The sequence below is a fragment of the Coenobita brevimanus genome, chromosome 72 (assembly GCF_032717465.1).
Source record: "Coenobita brevimanus isolate Jiangsu-jjx chromosome 72, ASM3271746v2, whole genome shotgun sequence".
Classification (NCBI taxonomy): domain Eukaryota; kingdom Metazoa; phylum Arthropoda; class Malacostraca; order Decapoda; family Coenobitidae; genus Coenobita; species Coenobita brevimanus.
The window spans coordinates 20,761,740-20,783,324 of NC_137025.1; the positions used below are offsets into that span (position 1 = coordinate 20,761,740).

General features: G+C 43.1%; 1 protein-coding gene across 1 annotated transcript; it reads left to right on the top strand.

Annotated features, from left to right (window-relative positions):
* The first annotated feature begins 3,211 nt into the window (after nucleotides 1-3,211).
* Nucleotides 3,212-21,338, top strand: LOC145407071 (uncharacterized). Its single transcript, XM_080278095.1, has 3 exons — nucleotides 3,212-3,583; nucleotides 3,682-3,915; nucleotides 21,147-21,338. Exons 1-3 carry the CDS (start codon nucleotides 3,212-3,214, stop codon nucleotides 21,336-21,338), a joined length of 798 nt encoding a protein of 265 aa, XP_080134221.1.
* The last annotated feature ends 247 nt before the right edge of the window (nucleotides 21,339-21,585 follow it).

A 21,585-nucleotide genomic window follows, 5' to 3' on the forward strand; every position in this document is an offset into this window, starting at 1 on the left:
ATGAAAGATCCACTGTTGATATACTCAGTCTCCTAACTCATACCATCCATCAGTCAATCGACCAACATGGAAAAACCCATGCAGTAGCCCTTGATATTTCTAAATCTTCTGACAGAATGTGGCACTGCTCCCTGCAATCCAAACTCCCTTGATATGGCCTATCATCTTTTGTTCCTCCGATTTCCTCATATCTCAGCGATAGAAAGATAAGAGTAAAAGTAGATGATGTATATTTCAATATCCACTCGACTGATGCTTTCATGCCACAAGGATCAGTTTTGGCTCCAACCCTATTCCTAATTCATATTAATGTTTTCTTATCTGTCATCCATAATCCCATCCATTCATATGTTGATGACTCAACACTTTACACTTCCTTCACACTTAAGTACCATTCACAAAATACAATATTGTTGAGAAGCTAGATTGCTAGCTAGAGTGTTCTGGAGAATTCCCGATGTTTGTTGTAGTTCCGGTACGAGTCAGAGTTGCCAGTTAGCCTGCTGTTTGTGAGCATAGTCGTTTTGTACGTTGTATATTAATTTTTATGTTTTTTTCCTCTATGATGTTTTATTTATGTGATTGTTAAATTATGTAATTTAATTTAATTTAGAGTGTTACGCAGTGTATGAAAACCCTGGCATGTTTTGGATATCTCCGGGTGGCAACTGTTGCTTCTCCTGGAATGTAGAACATCCTAGAATGTAGGAAGCTTATATAAGGATGGGAAAGAGACTAGAGCAGGTTCAGTCGGTTTCCAGTTCAGTTTGAGTGTAGTTCAGTGTCAGTGCAGTGCAGTTTGTATGTTTTAGGTACTTCTGAAAATAGTGAAGTGTTGTTGGCAAACAGTGAAGTGCTGTTGGCAAACAGTGAAGTGCTGTTGGCAAACAGAGAAGTGTTGTTGGCAAACTGTGAAGTGGTATTGCAGTTTGTGTATCTTCGGTGCTTGTGAGAATAGTGAAGTGATTTTAGAAAGCATTAAGTGTACTAATTTGAAAAACAGAGTGAAGTTAAGAAGCCAGTGCTTATTTTGGCCTCAGCTGATCTTGTGTGCTGTACACCGAAAGGCTGACCATAGGAAGAACAACTCACTGGGCAACGTCCTTTCTATACTGAACTACTGCTGTTGGAGCCTGTGGCAGTGTGGGACAGGGACGTAACAGTGGTGTCAGGAGTGTGGAGTTTTAGAAAGTGCTGCAGTGAGTCTAATCATCGACATAGAGCAATGGGGTGTGCTGACAAGATCCCGAGCTGGGCAGGAGGGCGAGATGACCCTAGCGACAATTGTGAAGCTATTACAGGCACAGAACGAAGGACGGAAAGAACTTAAAGAACAATTACAGGGTCAAAGTGTACAACTACAGGCACAGAACGAAGGACAGATAAAACTAAAAGAACAATTACAAGCACAAAGTGTACAAGAAAAGGCACAAAATGAAGAAATCAAAGAAAAAGAACAGAGCGAACAGCTAGAGGCACAAAGTGAAGAACAAAAAGAACGATATGAACAGCTTCATTCGGCATTACAGGAGCAACAGAGGGAATTACAACGGAGAGGAAAATGAAGGAAGAACAACAACAGTTTAAGGAGGAAGTAGATGCCAAGCTAGAGCAGCAGAAGTATAGAGGTATGCAATAATGTGATGAAGAGCAGACAGCATGTAGACAACCAACTGAAGATTAGTGAGAGAACAGTGATGGAGTGCAGACAGCATGTAGATAGCCAGCTGAAGCATGTAATTGACCATGTGAAGATGATTAATGAGAAAATTGAGGCTGTAGAGAAATACTAAACTGCTGAGCCTCAGGCTAGTGCAGGGAGAATATGAAAAGAATGGACAGTGTATGGTGAATCTTGACGGATCCCCAGTGTCTAAAAGTAGCATTACAGGGATGAATAATCAGAATGCAGAGGTTTTGAGTCCTGGACTTAATTATGATGCCTCAGTTTTTAGGCCCCAAACCAGTGAAGTGCAGGGCTGTAATGGGGTACAATTAAAAAGAAACCTCAGGAATTCGGTGGTAGAGTATCTTGGGAAGCTTACCGTGTGCAGTTTGAGTTACTTGCTAATCAGAATGGTTGGGATGATAGGCAGAGGGCTGTGCAGCTTGCTACTAGCCTCAAGCGTGCCGCAATGGAAATTCTGGGCCAGATGTCAGTGTCGGAGAGGAACAGTTATCAGTCCCTTGTAGAAGTGCTGGAGCGCAGATGTGGGACCATGTACGAGACTGAGATTTACAGAGCACGATTCCGGAGCCGTGTACGGGCTCGAGGCGAGTCCCTACAGCAGCTTGCTCATCACCTGGAGAGTATGGCATACAAGGCATACCCAGGAGCAGCACCTAACCTGTTGGCTATTCTTCTGAAGGACCAGTTCATCGATGCTCTTGATAGCGCAGAGTTGAAAGTGCAAGTGAAGCAGGCACAACCAAGAAGCACTAGCCAAGGCTCTAGAATCTGAGCCCTATGTCAGGTCCAGTACGTCCACTTTTCAGGCAGGTCGTAGTGCAGAATTCAAGGCAAGAAAGGGGCAGGTTCGTGAAGCAGAAACACTGAAGGAAGTTGCTGGTACTGTGAAAAGCCAGGACATAGAAAAGAGGACTGCTACAAGTGGAAGAGGGAACAGGAGAAGATCGGAGGAGGTTGGTGGTTCCGCAGGAAGCCAGGACACAAGAAGGACGAATATTACAAATGGAAGAAGGAGCAAGAACAGAGCAGCGCAAAGAAATCTACAAATGTAACAAAAGCGTGCTGGGTAAGTAGTGAGGTGGAACACTTCAGTTCTGAGTGTCCAAAGAAGAAAAAGGAAGATAAGAAGAAGGCTGCAGAAGACCAGAAAGAAGCGGAAAACTAGTGGAGGCTGGTGTTAAGGGGCAACCACCAGCCAGCTTTTCCTGAGTAGCCCCACCATCGAGAAAATGCAAGAGAACTGCAATCGACAGAGAGCGAGTAGATGGAAGAATAGACCGAAAGAAGTGTTCCCTGGTGATTGATTCAGCCTCAGAGCAGACTTTTGTGAGGCCTCATGTGTTACATCATCGGTATCTGCCTGAGTCATCAGAACAACTGTGAGGCATAACTGGGCACCACACAGAACTGAGGGGACTCCTGGATGTCCGGATTGAAGTGGCAGGGCAAGAGGCTACCATTCAAGTCTACGTGGCCAACATGGAGGATCCTTGCCTTCTTGGTCTGGACTATTTGATGTCCATGGGATGTGGGCTGGACTTCCGCTCCATGAAGTTGAAGGTTCGAGAAAAGTCGGTTCCTGTCACGGCAGTGAGACTTACCAGTTCTGGCGCCGAGGTGAGGGTGCTCCATATTGCAGCAATACCCCCAAGGTCAGAACTACTGCTTCAGGATAAGGTGCGTGGCTCTTTTGACAGCTGCCTAGGGGTAATGAAGCCTGATGTACAATGCAGGACGAAGGCCGGAGTGATGGTGGGGTGCCAGTTGGTGGAAACAGTTGTAGGTGAAGTGCCGGTTGTGGTAGCCAATGTCTCCCGTGAGTCACAGAAGATCAACGAGGGAGAAATTCTGGGACTTTGCCAGGCGGTGGACACTGAATGGCATCAGAGGAAGGCCTGTAAAAGAAGCATAGTCAGAGAAGATGGGTATCTGCCAGAGCACTTACAAGGCCTTTTCTCAAGGAGCTGCCAATGCCTGGATGGCCCATACAGTTAAGGCAGCTGCTGGCGGAGTTTGTTGATGTCTTCTCCACTGGAGACCTAGACCTGGGATGCATTGATCTGGTGGAGCATTGTACAGACACCGGGGATCACCGCCTGATTAAACAGCCAGCGTGGAGGATGGCGCCAGTCCAGTGGCAAGAAATGGAAAAAGTGATGGAGAATCTTCAAAGTCAAGGAGAGATAGAAAAGTCCAGCTGTTCTTGGGCATCATCAGTGGTTCTGGTAAGGAAAAGGGATGCTTCAGTAAGGTGTTGTGAAGATTATCGAGCCCTGAATGAAGTGACAATGAAGGATGCATACCCCTTGCCAAGAACTGATGACACCCTGGATGCTCTGTCAGGTGCCAAGTGGTTCTCCACTCTAGACATGAAAGCTGGATACCAACAAGTCAAGGTTGCAGAAAAGGACAAGAAGAAAACAGCCTTTTCATACGGGCATGGTTTATGGCAGTTTAAAGTGATGCCACTTGGCCTATGCAATGCCCCAGCTACTTTTGAGTGTCTCATGGATCGCGTACTTGAAGGCCTACTCTGGCAGACAGCTCTCATCTATCTAGACGATGTAACTGTATTTGGACGGATTTTCGACCAGGAATTGGAGAAGCTGTCGGAGGTGTTGAACAGGATCCGAGCAGCGCACCTCAAGCTGAACCCCAAGATGTGCTACCTGTTCCAGAAGTAAATGAAGTACGTGGGACACATTGTAGGCGAGGGTGGCGTCCGTACTGACCCAGAGAAGGTGGCAGTTGTTGAAAACTGGCCAGTTTCACACATATGTGAAAGGGCTACGGAGTTTCCTGGCCTTGTGCACGTACTATCGACTTTTTGTCAAGGACTTTGCGACGATAGCTGCACCTCTGCACAAGCTGTTGGGGAGGAGACAGAAGTTTGCGTGGACAGTAGAGACTCAGAAGGCCTTTGATGAACTGAAGCATGCGTTGGCAAACTCTTCAGTATTGCCGTACCCAGACCAGAGTCAGCCATTTATCTTGAACTGTGATGCTAGTGACCATGGTATTGGTGGAGTCCTGTCGCAGAAGAAGGATGACAAGGAGTATGTGGTGGCATATTACAGCAAGAAGCTCAGCCTACCGGAGTGGAACTACTGTGTGACCCATAAGGAGCTCTTGGCAGTGATGAAGAGCCTTGATTTCTTCCATCCCTACTTGTATGGGTCCTACTTCATCATCAGGATAGACCATGTGGCACTCAAGTGGCTGAAGATATTGAAGAATCTGGAAGGTCAACTGACATGCGGGCTTGGGGAGCTAGACCAGCACAGTTATGAGGTGCAGCACCGCCCTTGGCGGTTACATGGCAATGCTGACAGCTTGAGTCATCAGCCTTGTGACCCAGAGTGCTGGCAATGTAGTAAAAATGATCATAGTAAGAAATGCAGCCGTACTGCAGTGACAGGGCCAGCATCAGATGAAGAAGACCTGAAGTGGATGCATACGGAGGATGCAGATTTACAACCAGTGCTGGAGTGGCTGCAGCAGAGTACAGTGTGACCATCTTGGGAAGAAGTTTCCAGGTTAAGCCCTGCGACCAAGAGCTACTGGAGTCAGTGGGACCTTCTTTGTTTGAACAACGGACTACTGGAGCATCAGTGGGAGACACCCAATGGCCTCAGCAAGTACAGGCAACTGGTGGTTCCGAAGAAAATGAGGTCTGTGATCTTGGAATAGTCTCATAACTAGATCATTAGTGGGCACCTGGGAGTGATGAAACTCTAAGCCGGCTGCAACATAGGTTCTATGGCATGCATCAGGATGATGAAGAGTGGTGATGGGCCTGTAATGTATGTTGTGCCAAGAAGGGACCCAAGAAACGTGGTTGCGCCCCTCTTCAGCTGTACCAAGTGGGTGCACCAATGGAAAGAGTCGCGGTGGACATCGCTGGACCTTTGCCAATTACTGAAAGCGGAAACTGGTATACAGTATATGTGTCGCCATGGACTGCTTCACAAAGTGGCCAGAAGCCTATGCTATCCCCGATCAAGAGGCTGCGACTGTTGCTCAGGTGTTGGTTGACCAGTTTTTCTGTCGTTTTGAGATACCACAATAGCTACATTCAGCCCAGGGTAGAATTCTTCAAGTCTGCTGTGTTCCGTGAGTGCTGCAAGTTACTGGGGATCAAGAAGACCAGGACGACCCCACTAAGGCCACAGTCAGATGGGATGGTGGAGAAATTCAAGTGGACCCTAGGACAAGAACTGGCCAAGTATTGCATAAAGGGACAAACGGAATGGGACCAGAAATTACCTGCGTTGCTGATGGCATATCGGTCTGATTCCCATGAGCTTACCGGCTGCACCCCTGCAAAACTGATGCTGGGCCACTAGTTACGTTTACCCGTTGACTTGTTAATGGGAAGACCACCTGGTGAAGCACTACTTACAGACACCTCTAGCTTACTATGCAAAGCATCTTCAGGAAAGGCTAGCTGAGGTACATCATCAAGTGCGAGGAGCCCTCAAGTTTTCAGGAGAGGTAATGAAGTAGAAGTATGATGCCAAGGCCAGTGAGGTGAGTTTCAAGGATGGTGACCAAGTTTGGTTATATAATCCTCAACGAAAGAAGAGACAGTCGCCAAAGCTGCAGAGCCCATGGGACGGGCCTTACACTGTGTTGGACCGCCTATCAGACATGACGTATCGGATGCGGGGAGGCAGGAAGTCTCGCCCAAAGGTGGTACGCATGAATCGTCTGTGGCAGTACCATGGGTCAGGACAGTACAGCTGGGACGTCTCCGTGGAATCGAGCTCACTTGCAGCTGAGGATGTTGAGGAGGACCAAGGAGCTGAGGTCCAAGAGGATGGTGACAGATTCCCAAAAGAAGAAATGCATCAGGAAGAGGGCCAAGACATTTCAGGACGAGTGGACTGCGTGGAAGAGCAGGGACGTCGTCGGAAGCACCATAGGAGAAAACCTGATAAGTTGAAGGATTATTTTGTGCATAGTTAAATGTTTCATTAGGATTAAGGTTTATGTTTGTAAACATTGTGTAGCTTTGTCGGGACGACAAAGGATTAGGGAGGGGGTAGTATTGAGAAGCTGGATTGCTAGCTAGATTGTTCTGGAGAATTCCCGATATTTGTCGTAGTTTCATAAGAGTCAGAGTTGCCAGTTAGCCTGCTATATGTGAGCGTAGTTATTTTGTAAGTTCTAAACTAAATTTTATGCTCTTTTTCTCTGTGATGTTTTAGTTATGTGATTGTTTGTTAAATTATGTAATTTAATTTAAGTTTGTTTGCTTAATAATTTAGAGTATTATGCAGTGTAAAAAAAAAAAAAAAAAAAAAACTCTGGCATGTTTTTGATATCTCTGAGTGGTAACTGTTGCGCCTCTTGGTACGTGGAACACTCTGGAATATAGAAAGCTTATATAAGGATGGAGAAGAGACTAGAGCAGGTTCAGTCGGTTTTCAGTTCAGTTTGAGTGTAGTTCAGTGACAGTGCAGTGAAGTTTGTATATTTTCGGTACTTGTGAAAATAGTGAAGTGTTGTTGGCAAACAGTGAAGTGTTATTGCAGTTTGTGTATCTTCGGTGCTTGTGAGAATAGTGAAGTTAGAAAGCATTAAGTGTGATTATTTGAAAAACAAGATGAAGGTAAGATGCCAGTGTTTATTTTAGCCACAGCTGATGTGTGCTGTACACCGAAAGGCTGACCATAGGAAGAACAACTCACTGGCCAACGTCCTTCCTATACTGAACTACTGCTGTTGGAACCTGTGGCAGTGTGGGACAGGGATGTAACAATATTTCTAACTCGTAACTTAGTACAGTAATCTCCATAAATCAGGACTTACCTAAGATCACTGAATGGGGACCAAATAACATTGTCTCATTTAATGCTATGAAAACCAAATATATACAATTTACTAATAGGTAGATATTGCCTGATTCTTATATTACCTTCTTTGGTACTAATATTCATTTCTCTAAAAGTTTTGAAATTCTCGAAGTTTCACTTAACAATGTCCTCAGCTGGACCACTCATGTAGTAGTATTAGTTGTTGTTCCCTAGGCAGTTGGGCCGAACAGCCCTGAGTCCCTAAGGAAGGCCACGACCGAGATCGGGCTTTCTCATAGAGCTCTCAAGGAGTGTATGTTGTGTTGTTGGTGCAGGTGATTGTGTGCAATGCAGTCTTCTATAATATGCTTAATAATATGGGGTCTGTATTGCATCCTGGACAGGCATCAGTGATGGAGTCATCCAGCCTCTTCTGATAACTCAAGAGGGCTGGATAATGCCCAGTTCTCAGCCTGGCCAGGTGGACCCTGCCCTCACGAGGGAGATGGGATTCAGAAGGGTGGATATCATGAGGCCGTGCATGCAGCTGTATGTTGTCTTCAAGTGACTGAATGGAGCGGCGAGTGATTTGAGTATGGAAATGCTTCTGCAAGCTGGTCTGAGGCGGGCAAGGAGGGAGAGATGACAGTATTTGTTCTTACCTTACCTAATTGTTCTTACCTAATTGTATCTTGACAGAAATGAGTCAAGCTCGTACTGTCCCGTGTCTTAAACCATATTTATCGTACATATCCTTAAATTTGTGCATTGTTTTGGCACACACTATTTCATTCGGTAGTGCATTCCATTGATCAATTGCTCTGTTTGGGAAACTGAATTTCCTTATGTCTTTATCACCTCTCTTCTTATGCAGTTTTTTTGCAGTGTCCTCTTGCTGATGCTTCCCCATACGTTAAGTAATCATTTATGTCTATTTTCTCCTTCCCTGATATGCATTTATATAGCATTATCATGTCACCTCTTTTCCTTCTCTCCTGTAGTGTTGGTAGATTCAGTTTATTTAGTCTTTCTTCGTAGCTTAGGTCCCTTAAGCTTGGTATCCATCTTGTAGCGGCCCTTTGAACTTTTTCAATCTTGTCTATGTGTTTTTTGAGATGAGGACTCCAGACTACTGATGCATACTCCAGGGTTGGTCTAATGAATGATGTTATTATCCTTCTTAGCATGTCTTCATTTATGTATGTGAATGCTATTCTCATATTTGCAAGCACTGTATACATGTTCCGTACCTTCTCGCTGATGTGGTCAGCCGGAGATAGTCTGTTATTAATAATCACACCTAGGTCCTTCTTTCTTTCTGATGTGTGTAGGGTTTTATTTCCTAACGTATAATCCCAATCAGGTCTTTTTCCACTTTTACCAAACTTGATTACATGACACTTGTCCACATTGAATTCCATTTGCCATGTATTACTCCATTCATGAAGTTTATTTAATTCTTCTTGTAGCTCTTTACAAGAGTCTGTGTTAGTAATTCTCCTTTGTATTTTTGCATCATCTGCAAACATATTCAGATAGCTTTCATTTCCAGTGTTACTATTTATATCATTTATATACACTAAAAACATGATTTGTGCCAGCACTGAACCCTGTGGTACTCCACTAGTCACTTCTTTCCATGATGAGTAGTTTCCCCTTAGTACTGTTCTCATTTCTCTTTTTATGAGAAAATCTTGCATCCAACAAAACAGTTTGCTTCGAATTCCTCCTTGATGGTACAGTTTCCATAAAAGTCTTTGGTGTGGTACTGTGTCAAATGCTTTCTTGAATTTAAATAGATACTGTCCACCCATCCTTTTCTTTTCTGTATTGTGTCTGTTACTCTGTCTTAGTAGCTCAACAGATTAGTAACACATGATTTTCCTTTTCTGAAACCAAACTGTCTTTCTGTTATCATACTGTGTTCTTCTAAATGATTTACCCAAGCTTTTCTTAAAAGCTTTTCTAATACCTTGCTTACAACACTGGTCAGTGATACTGGTCGGTAGTTGAGTGGATTTTGTCTATTCCCTTTCTTGAATAAAGGGACAATATTTGCTTTCTTCCAAATATCAGGTAGTTTACCTTGACTCAAGGATTTCTTGAAAATTAAAAATAATGGTTTACTTAACTCCTTTGCACATTCTCGTAGTACCCAACATGAAATTTCATCAGGACCACTTGCTTTTCCTCTGTCTAATTTACTTAACTCCTCCTGTATTACTTTTTCTGATATTTGTATATCTGGTAGTATGTGTGGACATGCATGTTCCACATAGTCCCTCGCAAAATTTAACTAATTGAAAATTCTTATTTAGCGCTTCACAAATATCTTTCTCTTGTGTATAGGTGATTCCCTCGTCCGTAATGGATTGTGTTATATCTTTTACTTTGGTTTTGCTTCTGATGTAGCTGTAAAATAGCTTTGGTTGATCACTACTTTTATTTATTATATCCTTCTCAAACTGTTTTTGGGTTTCCCTCCTTATTCTTGTATAATCGTTTCTTGCCTGTTTGTAATTATTATATTCCCTTTCGCTATTGTGTCTTCTGTATCTATTCCACAACAAATCTCTTCTTTCTTTTGATTTTTTACATTCTGTATTGAACCATTTCTGTATTTTCTTATCTGCTTCTTTGTGCTGTGGGATGTACTTCTGGACTCCTATTTCATAAAATTCACAGAATTTTTTACATACAGCATTTAAATCTTGTCCTCGAAGCTCATTTTCCCAATCAATTTCTAAGAAATACTTCTTTAGGTGTTGATAATTTCCCTTTTTATAGTTTAGGCTCTTTTTGTAACATTCATTGCTGTTAACTATGTCATATGCTATCCTGAAGTAGTAATTTAGTACTGCATGATCGGTTTTGCCGAGTGGAGGGTGATATAGTAAACTGTCAATATCATTTTCTTGCCTAGTAAATATTAGATCTAGCATTGAAGGTACATCGAGTCCTCTTTTTCTTGTGGTTTCCCTCACATGTTGCGTTAGGAAAAACTCTTGCACGAGATCCAGGAGCTTTTGGTCCCAACAGCTTTCTTGGTTAATTATATCTAGAGTATTCCAATTTATATTTGTATTAAAATCTCCAGTTAGTATAATTCTTTCCGATTTCTCTTCCATTTTATGTAGTAATGATCTTAAACTCTGAATTGTACTCTCTGCCAGGTCCTCATATTCGTCTCTTTCCCATGTGTTGGATCTGGGTGGAATGTACAAATTGGCTACAATTACTTTCCCTTCAGATGTGTTGATCTCTACTGCAATCAGTTCTACTTGTGAGGGTATATCTAGTTTTATTTCATTGACTTTTAGATTTTTCTTAGTTAATATTATAATTCCTCCTCTTTTTTTTAAGTTTCTGTCTCTTCTCCATATATTGTATTCCTCTAAGTTTAGTATGTCATTGGATATCCTTGGTGTTAATTTTGTTTCAGTTTGGCATATTATATGTGGTTCATTTTCTGTGATAATCATTCATCTCTAGTAATTTAGATACCATTCCATCCACATTTGAGTACATCAACTTTATCATCTTGTTTATATACTTGTCATGACATGGTTCTACTATACCTCATACCAATTAATCTGGCCAGGCATATATGGCAACACTGTTCCTGCCGAGATTCTGATTGGCTGGAAGTGTTTGTTCGATTTCGTTTTTACTGAAACCGATACTCTCTTTATTATTAGATATGATACTAAGTTTGTCGACAATACAATCGTCAAAAGCAATAAGAAATCCGTTATATACTTATCAATAATGAAATTTTCGTAGGAAGATAGAAATATTGAGTCAACAAAGTATTATAACAGTCCAAGTCAAGGTCAGCATTCGAACAATTCCTTTAAATCTCCGACACTACGTAGAATAACAGAAAATTAAGGAAACCTGCTTAATCTAAGCGTTGGTGTAACACACATTTGAATTTTTAAGATCAGTCTGCATCTTTAAATCGTGCCACAACTCTGAAGAATTAAAAATTCTTATGAGAAGACGAGCTCTGTGGGGAGGGAGGTTTGAAAAAATCGCGAAAACTCAAAGTAGGCTAAAGGAAAACTATTTCATTATATTTCCTCTATTATCACAGTACAGACTGTTCTTAAAATATAAACGTGTTATACCAACACTTAGATTAAGCAGGTTTCCTTAATTTTCTGTTATTTTACGTAGTGTCGGAGATTTAAAGGAATTGTTCGAATGCTGACCTTGACTTGGACTGCTATAATACTTTGTTGACTCAATATTTCTATCTTCCTACGAAAATTTCATTGTTGATAAGTATTATAACGGATTTCTTATTGCTTTTGACGATTGTATTATCGACAAACTCAGTATCATATCTAATAATAGAGTATCGGTTTAAGCAACAACGAAATCGAACAAACACCTCCAGCCAATCAGAATCACGGCAGGAACAGTGTTGCCATACATGCCTTGCCAGATTAATTAGTATGAGGTATACCTTCCTCCTTTTTATTCCCTCCTGTTTGTGTACCACTTTCGTACCTGCAATCCAATTACTTTGTAAAAAAAAATGTGTTCTTCTCCTCTTCTGATCTTCCCTCATTTTTTGTTTTTGCTTCCTCCCTCTTCTCTTTCAGTAATTCCAGTTCCTCTTGTGTTAGGCATCTTTTTATCCACACATTTTTGAACTCCTCTTTTTCCATAAGATTCTTTGCATTTTTTAGTATCTCCTCCACAGTGTTTACACTCTGGAAAGTTACCTTTAGAGGTCTTGTCTTGCTTTTCTCGTATTTCCCTAACCTTTTGTGTTCTTGTATTTCCCTAACCTTTTTGTGATATCGTGTGCTGGGTGTTGTTTTGATGTTCCTTGGTGTGTGTGGATGTGCTGCCATGTAGTGTAGTGGATGGCGTGGGTTTGTGGAGGCTACGGCAAGAATTTTGGGTGCCTTTCATTTCTAGACGATCCTTGACTTTGAGGACTTTGGTTTCTTGCTGTAGGTGGTCTGTGAGTGTAGTAGCTGTGCAGCCTGTGTATATTTTTTGTGCTTTGTCCTGTATGGTATGTAGAGTGGCGTAATGTGTTTTAGTGAGGTTAGGAGCCCAAGCAGGGTTTGCATAATTCATCACTGAACGTATACTGTATATTGTTTGTATATTGTGGTGGTGATTTCTTTGTTGTGTCCAGATGTTGTATGTGCAAGTGACCTTATGGCGTTGAGTCTTGATGTTACTTTATTTTAATGTTTGTGATGTGTTGTTTAAATGACATTGATATATTGTATGTTACACCAAGGATTTTGTGTGTGTGTGTGTGTGTGTGTGTGTGTGTGTGTGTGTGGTAGAGGAATGTTGTTTATGGTGAGGTGTGGAATGTGACTGTGTTCTGCTGTCCATTTTGTGAGAAGGGTCACTGTAGATTTGGCTGGGGCTATTTTGAGCCTGTTTGTAGTGAACCATTCGTGTAGTGTGTTGAGGCAAGGTTGGAGGATGTGTACGGTTGTGTTTGCGTTTTGGTATGTACAAGTAAGTGTTATGTCGTCCGCATAGGAAGCTGTGTGTATTTATGGTGTGTGGGGTGTGGGTATGTCGTGCATGAATAGGTTAAAGAGAGTAGGGAACAAAACAGATCCTTGGGGGACGCCATTTGTGAAGGTTCTGATGTTCATTGACTGACCAGCAAATGTTACATGTGCACATCTGCCTGCTAAATAGTTTGCCAGCCATCCTTTTGTGTTATTGTGCATGTCTGTGTTGAATGTTTTGTTTGTGAGGTAGTGGCGGGGGATGGCATCAAAAGCAGTACTAATGTCTAGTGTGACTAGGAGTGCTCTATGTGGTGGCCTAGCTGAATTAATGCCATCAAAAATTCTCTGTGTAAGGTCTGTAAGAAGAGTGTTTGTGGAATGTAGTGGTTAAAACCATGTTGTGGTGGGGTAGAGGGGTGTGAGGTGTAACTAGTTGTAATACCAGTCGTTCAGTGACTTTGAAGGGGGTGCAGACGAGTTTGATGCTGTTTAATGTTTTGTAGAATTTGCTGGTGTTTGTTCTGTGATCAAGTGTTTGGAGATTATTATTCCAGTTTAGTGTTTGCTGTTCTGATATTTTATTGTTTTTTTGAGTGTTGAGTTCTTTTATTTTGTTGTACGGTGTCTTGTGTATGGAGTGTTGGGGAGTGTCGTAGTGTGTCCCACTGACTGATGAGGCCTTAATTTCAGGTGTGAAGTTGGGGTTGTGTCTCTTTCTGTTGCCTCTAGGGATGTGTCATTTGTCTGCATTTTGAATAATTGTATTGAAAGGTTGCACAACGGTGCTGATGTCTGTGATGGATGTAACGATTAATGTTTCAGTGATGTTCTGTTTCAGTTGTGCAGGCCTCCCAGTTGGCTCTCTTATAATTAGTGTATGTGTGTCTGTGCCCAGCTGGGGTGATTCTGGTTTTGGTGATGATGATGATTGGGAGGTGGTCAGAGCCAAGGGTTTTGACCACTCTCCAGGACGTTGTGGGGGCGGGGGTTGGGGAGCAAAACGTGGTGTCTGGGGATGATGGGAAGAAGAGGGCTTGGAGTGGAATATGGGTATGTAGATGGATATTACTGAGTATGAACAGATTATGTGTTTGGGATTGCAGTACCAGCCCTCTGTCTGTGTCAGGGTTGTTGACATGCCAGGCCGACGCCTTGACGTTGAAATCACCACCCAGGATAATGTTGGGTATGTAGTGTATTTGTGGAGAGTAATTGTGTGGTACTGTGGGGGACGACTGGGGGGATTGTATGTATTGGCGATTGTTATGTGTGATTTGTTACCAGTACATACTGTCACGGGGTTTTGTAGATTTATGTATTAAAAAAAAATGCTTTAAAAGTTGCTTAAAATAGAGACAAAGAATTAACTGTGAAATAAAGCAGTAACTTTTACTTTATGCCGGCTTACTTCGCCGATTCTCTAAGGATGAGAATTTATAAACTTTCTCAACAGTACACAGCAAAGACTAATTACTCACGTGTACTGTTTGTTAGTACTGTTAGCCTCTAGAGAAAGTGACTCCACCCCTGACAATCAATAACTGATGATATTAATGATAAACAGGTTCTTGCCGGTGCGTTAACTCCTGGCTGGCACAATGGATTTAAGCTTAATACAAAATGACTGGCCTAAGTACCAGTTATGAATAATACAAAGCATCTGTGCAAACTAGGAGTGGCAACAAAAAAAAAAGCTAAATGTGGAGAAATAAAACACGAGTTTAACTACATTGAGCTCGAAGAGAAGAACTATGAATTTATTGATTACACTGAATTAATTTTACGTTACATGAGTCTCAAAATGGATTCAAAATAACAAGGAGAATACACTCACTAGCTCATTCAAAACTAATCTCTTAACCTAGGGAAATGAAAGGAAATACTGGTCAGTGGAGGGGGCTAGGTAGAAACACTGGGCGCCGGTACGTAGGACGGATGCTGCAATATGTTAAACCTCTTCGCCGATTCACCGTCTAGGTGGAGATTTCAGGAACTTGCTGAACATGAACCTTCTTTCACGATGAACAAAGCCTGACTAAGTTCGAATTATGAAAGAGGGAGAGGGCCGGCCGTGTTTGCTCCAATGGTCAACGGAAAGAAAGTGAGTGATATACACTCTCAATAAAGTATTCAGCGAAGGCGCTAATGTCGCGCGCAAGGATGCTCACTTATGAAACAGTGAAAAATGTTCTGAAAACCGTCCCAATTGAGTGAACGTTGGGACAGTTGAACTGAGTAATACTCAGTGAGAATTCCACTAGAATTTGCGGTTTTCACACTGAAACAAAAATGTCACGAACTTATAAACACTCTCACGCCAATTCGTGACATTACGCCCCATCAAATTAAAAAAAAAATAAAAAATAAAAAAATTGATATACATACATATAAGTCCTAACTCAGTCACACAAGATTCACACTGTGGTGTGTGTACTATCCTGGTACAGGAGAAAATCACAGTCGCCCATGAGCGTAAAAACTACGTATTTACGTTAATAGAGGCAGGCTTGAGGAAAAAACTCCGAGACGACGGTGAAAAATCCTGTACTCAGGTCAAACTGAGCAAAAGTTCACTACATTTACATTAACAACTAATTGTTATCTAGCGTGATGTATGTAATACACGGTGTAGGTGTGACAGTTGTGGTGTAACTGTACCTACGTGTAAAATTATGTAATACAATAGTAAATAATGATGACGAGGCAGAAGAGAAGAGGCGGCAGCATGCATCAGGGACGATCAGCTGATCTGCACGACAATGCTGCACCCACCAGCTGCACCTGTGAAAGGAATCAAGGTGGAGCATCTGAAGTGTCATTTCTCTCTCTCTCTGCATAGCAATCAGTACTTATATTTATTATTAACCAGGAAACGTAGTCTTTGGATTGCTCAAATCTCTCAAGACCCCTGTAGTTTACTGGTTAACCTAGCATTTTTAACCAGGAAACGTGCCATTTCCTGGATTGCTCAAAACTCTCAAAATTGGCAGTTTACTGGTTAACCTACATTATTAACCAGGAAACGTGCCAGTTCTTGAATTGCTCAAGTCTCTCAGAATGGGCAGTTTACTGGTTAACCTAACATTATTAACCAGGAAACGTGCCAGTTCTTGGATTGCTCAAATCTCTGAGAACGGGCAGTTTACTGGTTAACCTAACTCTACACTTACGATTACAATTAGGAAGCTGAGAATCCCTATGCAATCTCGGGCAGGTCACATTTTAACACCCACCGTAGGTGTGAACACTCATGTGGATAATGTGCATTCTCCGGGAATCCTACCGAGAAGGTCCACAGCTCGAGACACCACAAGGTAATCCATACGCAGCCTCGGATTGTCCTTACGTGGGTCTCAAACTTCCCCTTAACCTATGGTATACATGTATGTACAGGTCCTGGACGTAACGTGTCCTGTGAGACCAACGGGCGAGACGTCAGGTCTGCACCCACTTCACCACTGCCCTGTCTCTCAACTGACTCTAAGATTATGGGTGTGGATTCAAATGGCACAGGAAGGATATGTCCCTGATTAGTGGTACATTGACACATTGCAGGAACGCACAAAACTATCTATTTCCGGTCCCATTCCTGGCCAGAAAAAGTCAACAGGGATACGGCCCTGGGTTTTCCTTTTGCCCATGTGACCTCCTGAGGCTGAACAATGACCCCATTCTAACACTGCTTGGCGGTACTTAGCAGGAACGACGAACTGCAATCGAACCTCGCCCTGGGGTGTTCGTGGATCACGGTACAGCCGTCCTTGTTTACGAAGGAACTTGGCTTGACCTACCCGTAAATATTTAATCACTTTACCCTTTTGTTTCTTTCGCACGGCAGCAAGTGTCGGGTCAGAATGTTGTTCTTGAACAACAACTTGGCTACACATCAGATCTTGCAGCGATGCAATGGTCACTGGGGTGACACAGTTTGAAGCCTCAGCCATGGCTCATGTTTCTGTAGCCGAAGTCTGCGTGGCATCATCTTCGGTGCAACTAGACTTGGCACCTTGAATGTTGCCTATAATAAGGACAAACAAAGGTTCTGGCATGACAACTGCGAGTGTCGTACCGGTGTAAAATGGAGATGCCACCTGGATGTGTGCCTCAGGGAACAATCTCACTGATCCATAAATAAGGTTAGTTTGGATCTGTAGACCTGTGTACTCCTCGGGCCGAACTAGACTGTCTGACGGAGCAACCTGAGGAACCATTGTCTCTCAGGACCTTCACAGGAATGTCTCCCACAAACCCTGGCTGAACAAGGAAGGCACTGTTACCTGTGGGAGGGCCTGTGGAGGAAGCAGCCAGCCACTGATGAGACTGCTGAATAAATGATGTGGCAAACATGGTGCCCTGAGAATTTGATGCCTGAGGGGCTGTACTCACTGTCTGGGGAGATGGAGCATTAACCATCTGTGGAGGAGGGTTCACTGTTGCTGGGGGACTAGTGAACTGTGGAGAAGTACCCATACTGCTAGGGACGACAGCACCGTGCTGCTGCTGAGGAATGAAGGCTGCGTTCGCCTCCTGTTTCTGATACACTGGGGCTGGTGCTGAAAAGGTTTGTCCCGATCTTTGATTGTGTGGTTGATACTGCTGCTGGTTAGGGTACTTGTTGTACCACTTCCACTCAGGTTTCTGAGTGTTTTGCCCCTGGTCCTTCTTCTGCAGTTGTTTGGACCTTGGCCATTATTCTGAGAACGGCCTTGTTGCTGGGGTTCAGTCTGAGACGGTTTCCCAGATTTGTCAGCTTTCCTGTTTCAGGTGTGCTGCTTACGAGTTTGATACCCATATGCAATGAAGAATGCATCAGCCTTGTTTACCATTTGGCTGGCGTCCCTTACCTGGCAGATTTTAAGCTGAACCATAAGTTCAGCAGGGCACGACTTTTCTAGCTGTGTGCACAGCATAAGGTCGACTTTCCCCTCATGTGTGGAAGGAGTTTGATCTTTCTTAACCCGTCATGTCCCGAGGTTTTCCGCACCTCCAACATCCCCCAATCCCGAGGTATTTTCGAAAAAAAAAAAAATGGCTAAAACCTCCGCTTTTGGTGAGAAACATCGAAAATTCATAGAGAAATTGCTCACCTGAGGTTTAAAATACTCAATCCAGGTAGGAGTTCCTCCTTACCTGACTGGGTTTTCTAACATGCTGGCACCAAAGAAAACGAGTTCTATGGGAGGGTAACTATTTCACACAACTCATAAACAGTATTTATTTATTTACTTGGTACGAATTTATATGTAGTATGAGAGTATATTGGTTTTCAAGTAGTAATATAGGCATTATAAGCATTGTTTCACTCACTAACTAATCACCATACCTGACCTTTTTTTGCCACATTACCTGATCATTATTTCTGTTTCTTCTTCTAATGCTATGTAAACTTTGTCCTCCACATTGTCATCGATTGGGGAATCACTCTGGCCCTGAATATCTTTACTGGCCAGGTCACCGGTAACAGGTGAATTGCCGAGACAATGGCGTGAGGGGGGGAGGGGGGAGGTTATGCAGTGTAAGGCATTGTCTCTGCTTGGCATCTTGTAGAGGAATAGAGGAAGGTGTCCTGTGTATAAGTACAAAAAATCATGTGCAAAAATTGAAAATTGTGCAAATTAGGGACCTTGCAATTGCACGACGTACCAGTACGTCGCCGGAACTGGCAAATGCAAATCGTTGCAACGTACCCATACGTCAACGGGATGGGGTGGGTTAATCCACTCATCTAAGTAAGCAGTAAGCCGATCAAGAAACTGAACAGCAGTCTCTTTTTCTTGTAAATGCACCCTCATAAACTGACTCTTGGCATCATCAACTGTGAGACCGTACGCTTTGACGAGTGCGGCCTTCATCATCTTATACGTGAGATTGTCTCCACGAATTTCTATGGAGAATATCGAGGGCAGGGCCCTCAAACAGGCTAAGAAACTGGAGCCGCTTAGCTGCCTCATCCAGCTGGTGCAATTGAGCCATATCTTTGAAACAAGCTATGAATGGCTCGATTCACTTGCCTTCCTTGTTTGGAGGAAGCTTGATGTGTGGGGTCGCCAGAACATGTGCAGGGAGAGCGCTCATGGAGCTTGGGCCAGCTGCACCAGATGTGTCTGAAGCCAAGGAGTCTCGCTTGAGCTTCAACATCTCAAGTTCATGCTTCTCACGTGCCTCGCGCTTGGCACGTTCGTGTTCTCGTTCTCTCTCTCGTTGTTCTCTCTCGTATTCGCATTGTTCTCGCTCGTATTCGCGTTGTTCTCGCTCGTATTCACGTTGTTCTCGCTCGTATTCGCGTTGTTCTCGCTCGTATTCGTGTTGTTCTCGCTCGTATTCACGTTGTTCTCACTTGTGTTCGCGTTCTCTTTCGCGTTCCTCACGCTGAATTCGACACTCTTCACAAGCATTGTTCTCACGTTGCTGCTTGTAACTAAACCGAGAGAGTACATACTCTTTGACTTTTTCGGGGTCGCTAAGCCCCATATCTTTAGCTTCCGGTACATAGACGTTGGTAGACATGATGCTAACTCAGTCTGAGTGAACTAAAGACTAAGTACTGACTGCTATTTTGGAGAGAAATGCCAATAATCAAGAGTAAAGAATATAGGCACAGGTTAGTGGTGACCAGTTTTATATAGTTAAACTGGTAAAGAAAGAAAATTAAACAAACAAGTGACTGTGAAACCTATTACGTAAAAGTAATAGAAATGAATCAATAATCACCAGTAAGATGGTGCCTATAGACTTTAATGATAAATACCTAAGTATGAGTGAGTGAGTATTACCTCATTAATAACTTTAAAGCTAGGAGTTAATATCCTGGAATGAGGTCGCCAGATGTCACGGGGTTTTGTAGATTTAAAAATTAAATAAAGGTTATATGTTTTGCTTCAAAAATAGAGACAAAGAATTGACTGTGAAATCAAGCAGTAAGTTTTACTTTAATCCGGCTTATTTTGCCGATTCTCTAAGGATGAGAATTTATATACTTTCTCAACAGTACACAGCAAAGACTAATTACTCACGCGTGCTGTTGTTAGTACTGTTAGCCTCTAGAGAAAGTGACTCCACCCCTGACAATCAATAACTGATGCTATTAATGATAAACAGCTTCTTGACGGTGTGTTAACGTCTGGCTGGCACAACGGATTTAAGCTTTATACAAAAGGACTGGCCTAAGTACCAGTTATGAATAATACAAAGTATCTGTGCAAACTAAGAGTGGCAACAAAAAAAAAAGCTAAATGTGGAGAAATAAAACATGGGTTTAACTACATTGAACTCAAAGAGAAGAACTATAAATTTATTGATTACACTGAATTAATTTTATGCTACATGAGTCTCAAAATGAATTCAAAATAACAAGGAGAATACACTCACTCACTCATTCAAAACTAGTCTCTAAACCTAGGAAAACGAAAGGAAATACTGGTCAGTGGAGGGGGCTAGGTGGAAAGACTGGGCACTGGTACGTAGGATGGACGCTGCAAAATGCTAAACCTCTTCGCCGATTCACCGTCTAGGTGGAGATTTCAGGAACTTGCTGTACACGAACCTTCTCTCACGACGAACAAAGCCTGACTAAGTTCGACTTATGAAAGAGGGCGAGGGCCAGCTGTGTTTGCTCCAACGGTCAACGGAAAGAAAGTGAGTGATATACGCTCACAATAAATCACTCAACAAAGGCGCTAATGTCACGCGCAAGGATGCTCACTTATGAAACAGTGAAAAATGTTCTGAAAACCGTCCCAATTGAGTGAACACTAGGACGGTTGAACTGAGTGATACTCAGTGAGAATTCCACTAGAATTTGCGGTTTTCACACTGAAACAAAAATGTCATGAACTTATAAACACGCTTACGCCAATTCATGACACATACTTTAATTGATTGTATTTCTTTTGTGGTGTCATGTGGGGGGAGAAGTGACTGTGTGTGCACTAGTATCTGAAAAGTTGATGAATTGGTGTACCAGGGTGATGAGTCCATCACCACCGCTGTCAGCCCAGTCTTGTCTGATGGTGATGGAGTTATGAAATGTAGGTGTTTTTTGTATTCTGTGTAGTATTGTTTCTTGTAAGTTGACAATGTGTTTGTTTTGTTGTTTAACGAATTGTCTGAGTTTTTGTTTTTTGGTGTTTATGCAATGTATGCTGCCATCTCGTCCGACAGGGGCAGCCATCAGGGATGAACTGTGGCCACCTGCTCTGGGGGAGGTCCGGCTACTGCAGCAGGCGTCAGAGGAGGCCCGCTGAATCTGGGGGCTGCGGTCTCGTCTGCAGGAGGAGGCCGTCGGGACTGGACTGCGGCATCTCATCCTGGAGTCCATCAGCACCTGGGGAGGACGGGGCTGCAGGGACATGACACATGGCCTCGGGGACGTCACGCCCGATCTGGTCTCTGGTGGGGTTCCTATAGGGGAGCAGATCCCACCCTCTCGAAGAGAGAGACAAGGAAAGGGGTGCCTCGCTCTGCTGCAGGAGGGGTGGAAGGAGCAAGAGGTGTTTCCCTCTGTAGGAGCTTGGGGACTAGTGGAGGGAGAGTGGCTGAGGGCCGACCCTCCTACTTGGCAGGCCAGTGAGGCCCCACCAAAACTCCGGTCCGGGGTGTG

Coding starts and splice junctions, on each gene's coding strand:
- LOC145407071 (XM_080278095.1), top strand. CDS start 3,212: ATGGGATGTGGGCTGGACTTCCGCTCCATGAAGTTGAAGGTTCGAGAA. Junction 3,584..3,681: donor CTGAATGGCATCAGAGGAAG/GCCTGTAAAAGA, acceptor TGGCCCATACAG/TTAAGGCAGCTGCTGGCGGA. Junction 3,916..21,146: donor GGGCATCATCAGTGGTTCTG/GTAAGGAAAAGG, acceptor CTCGTCCGACAG/GGGCAGCCATCAGGGATGAA.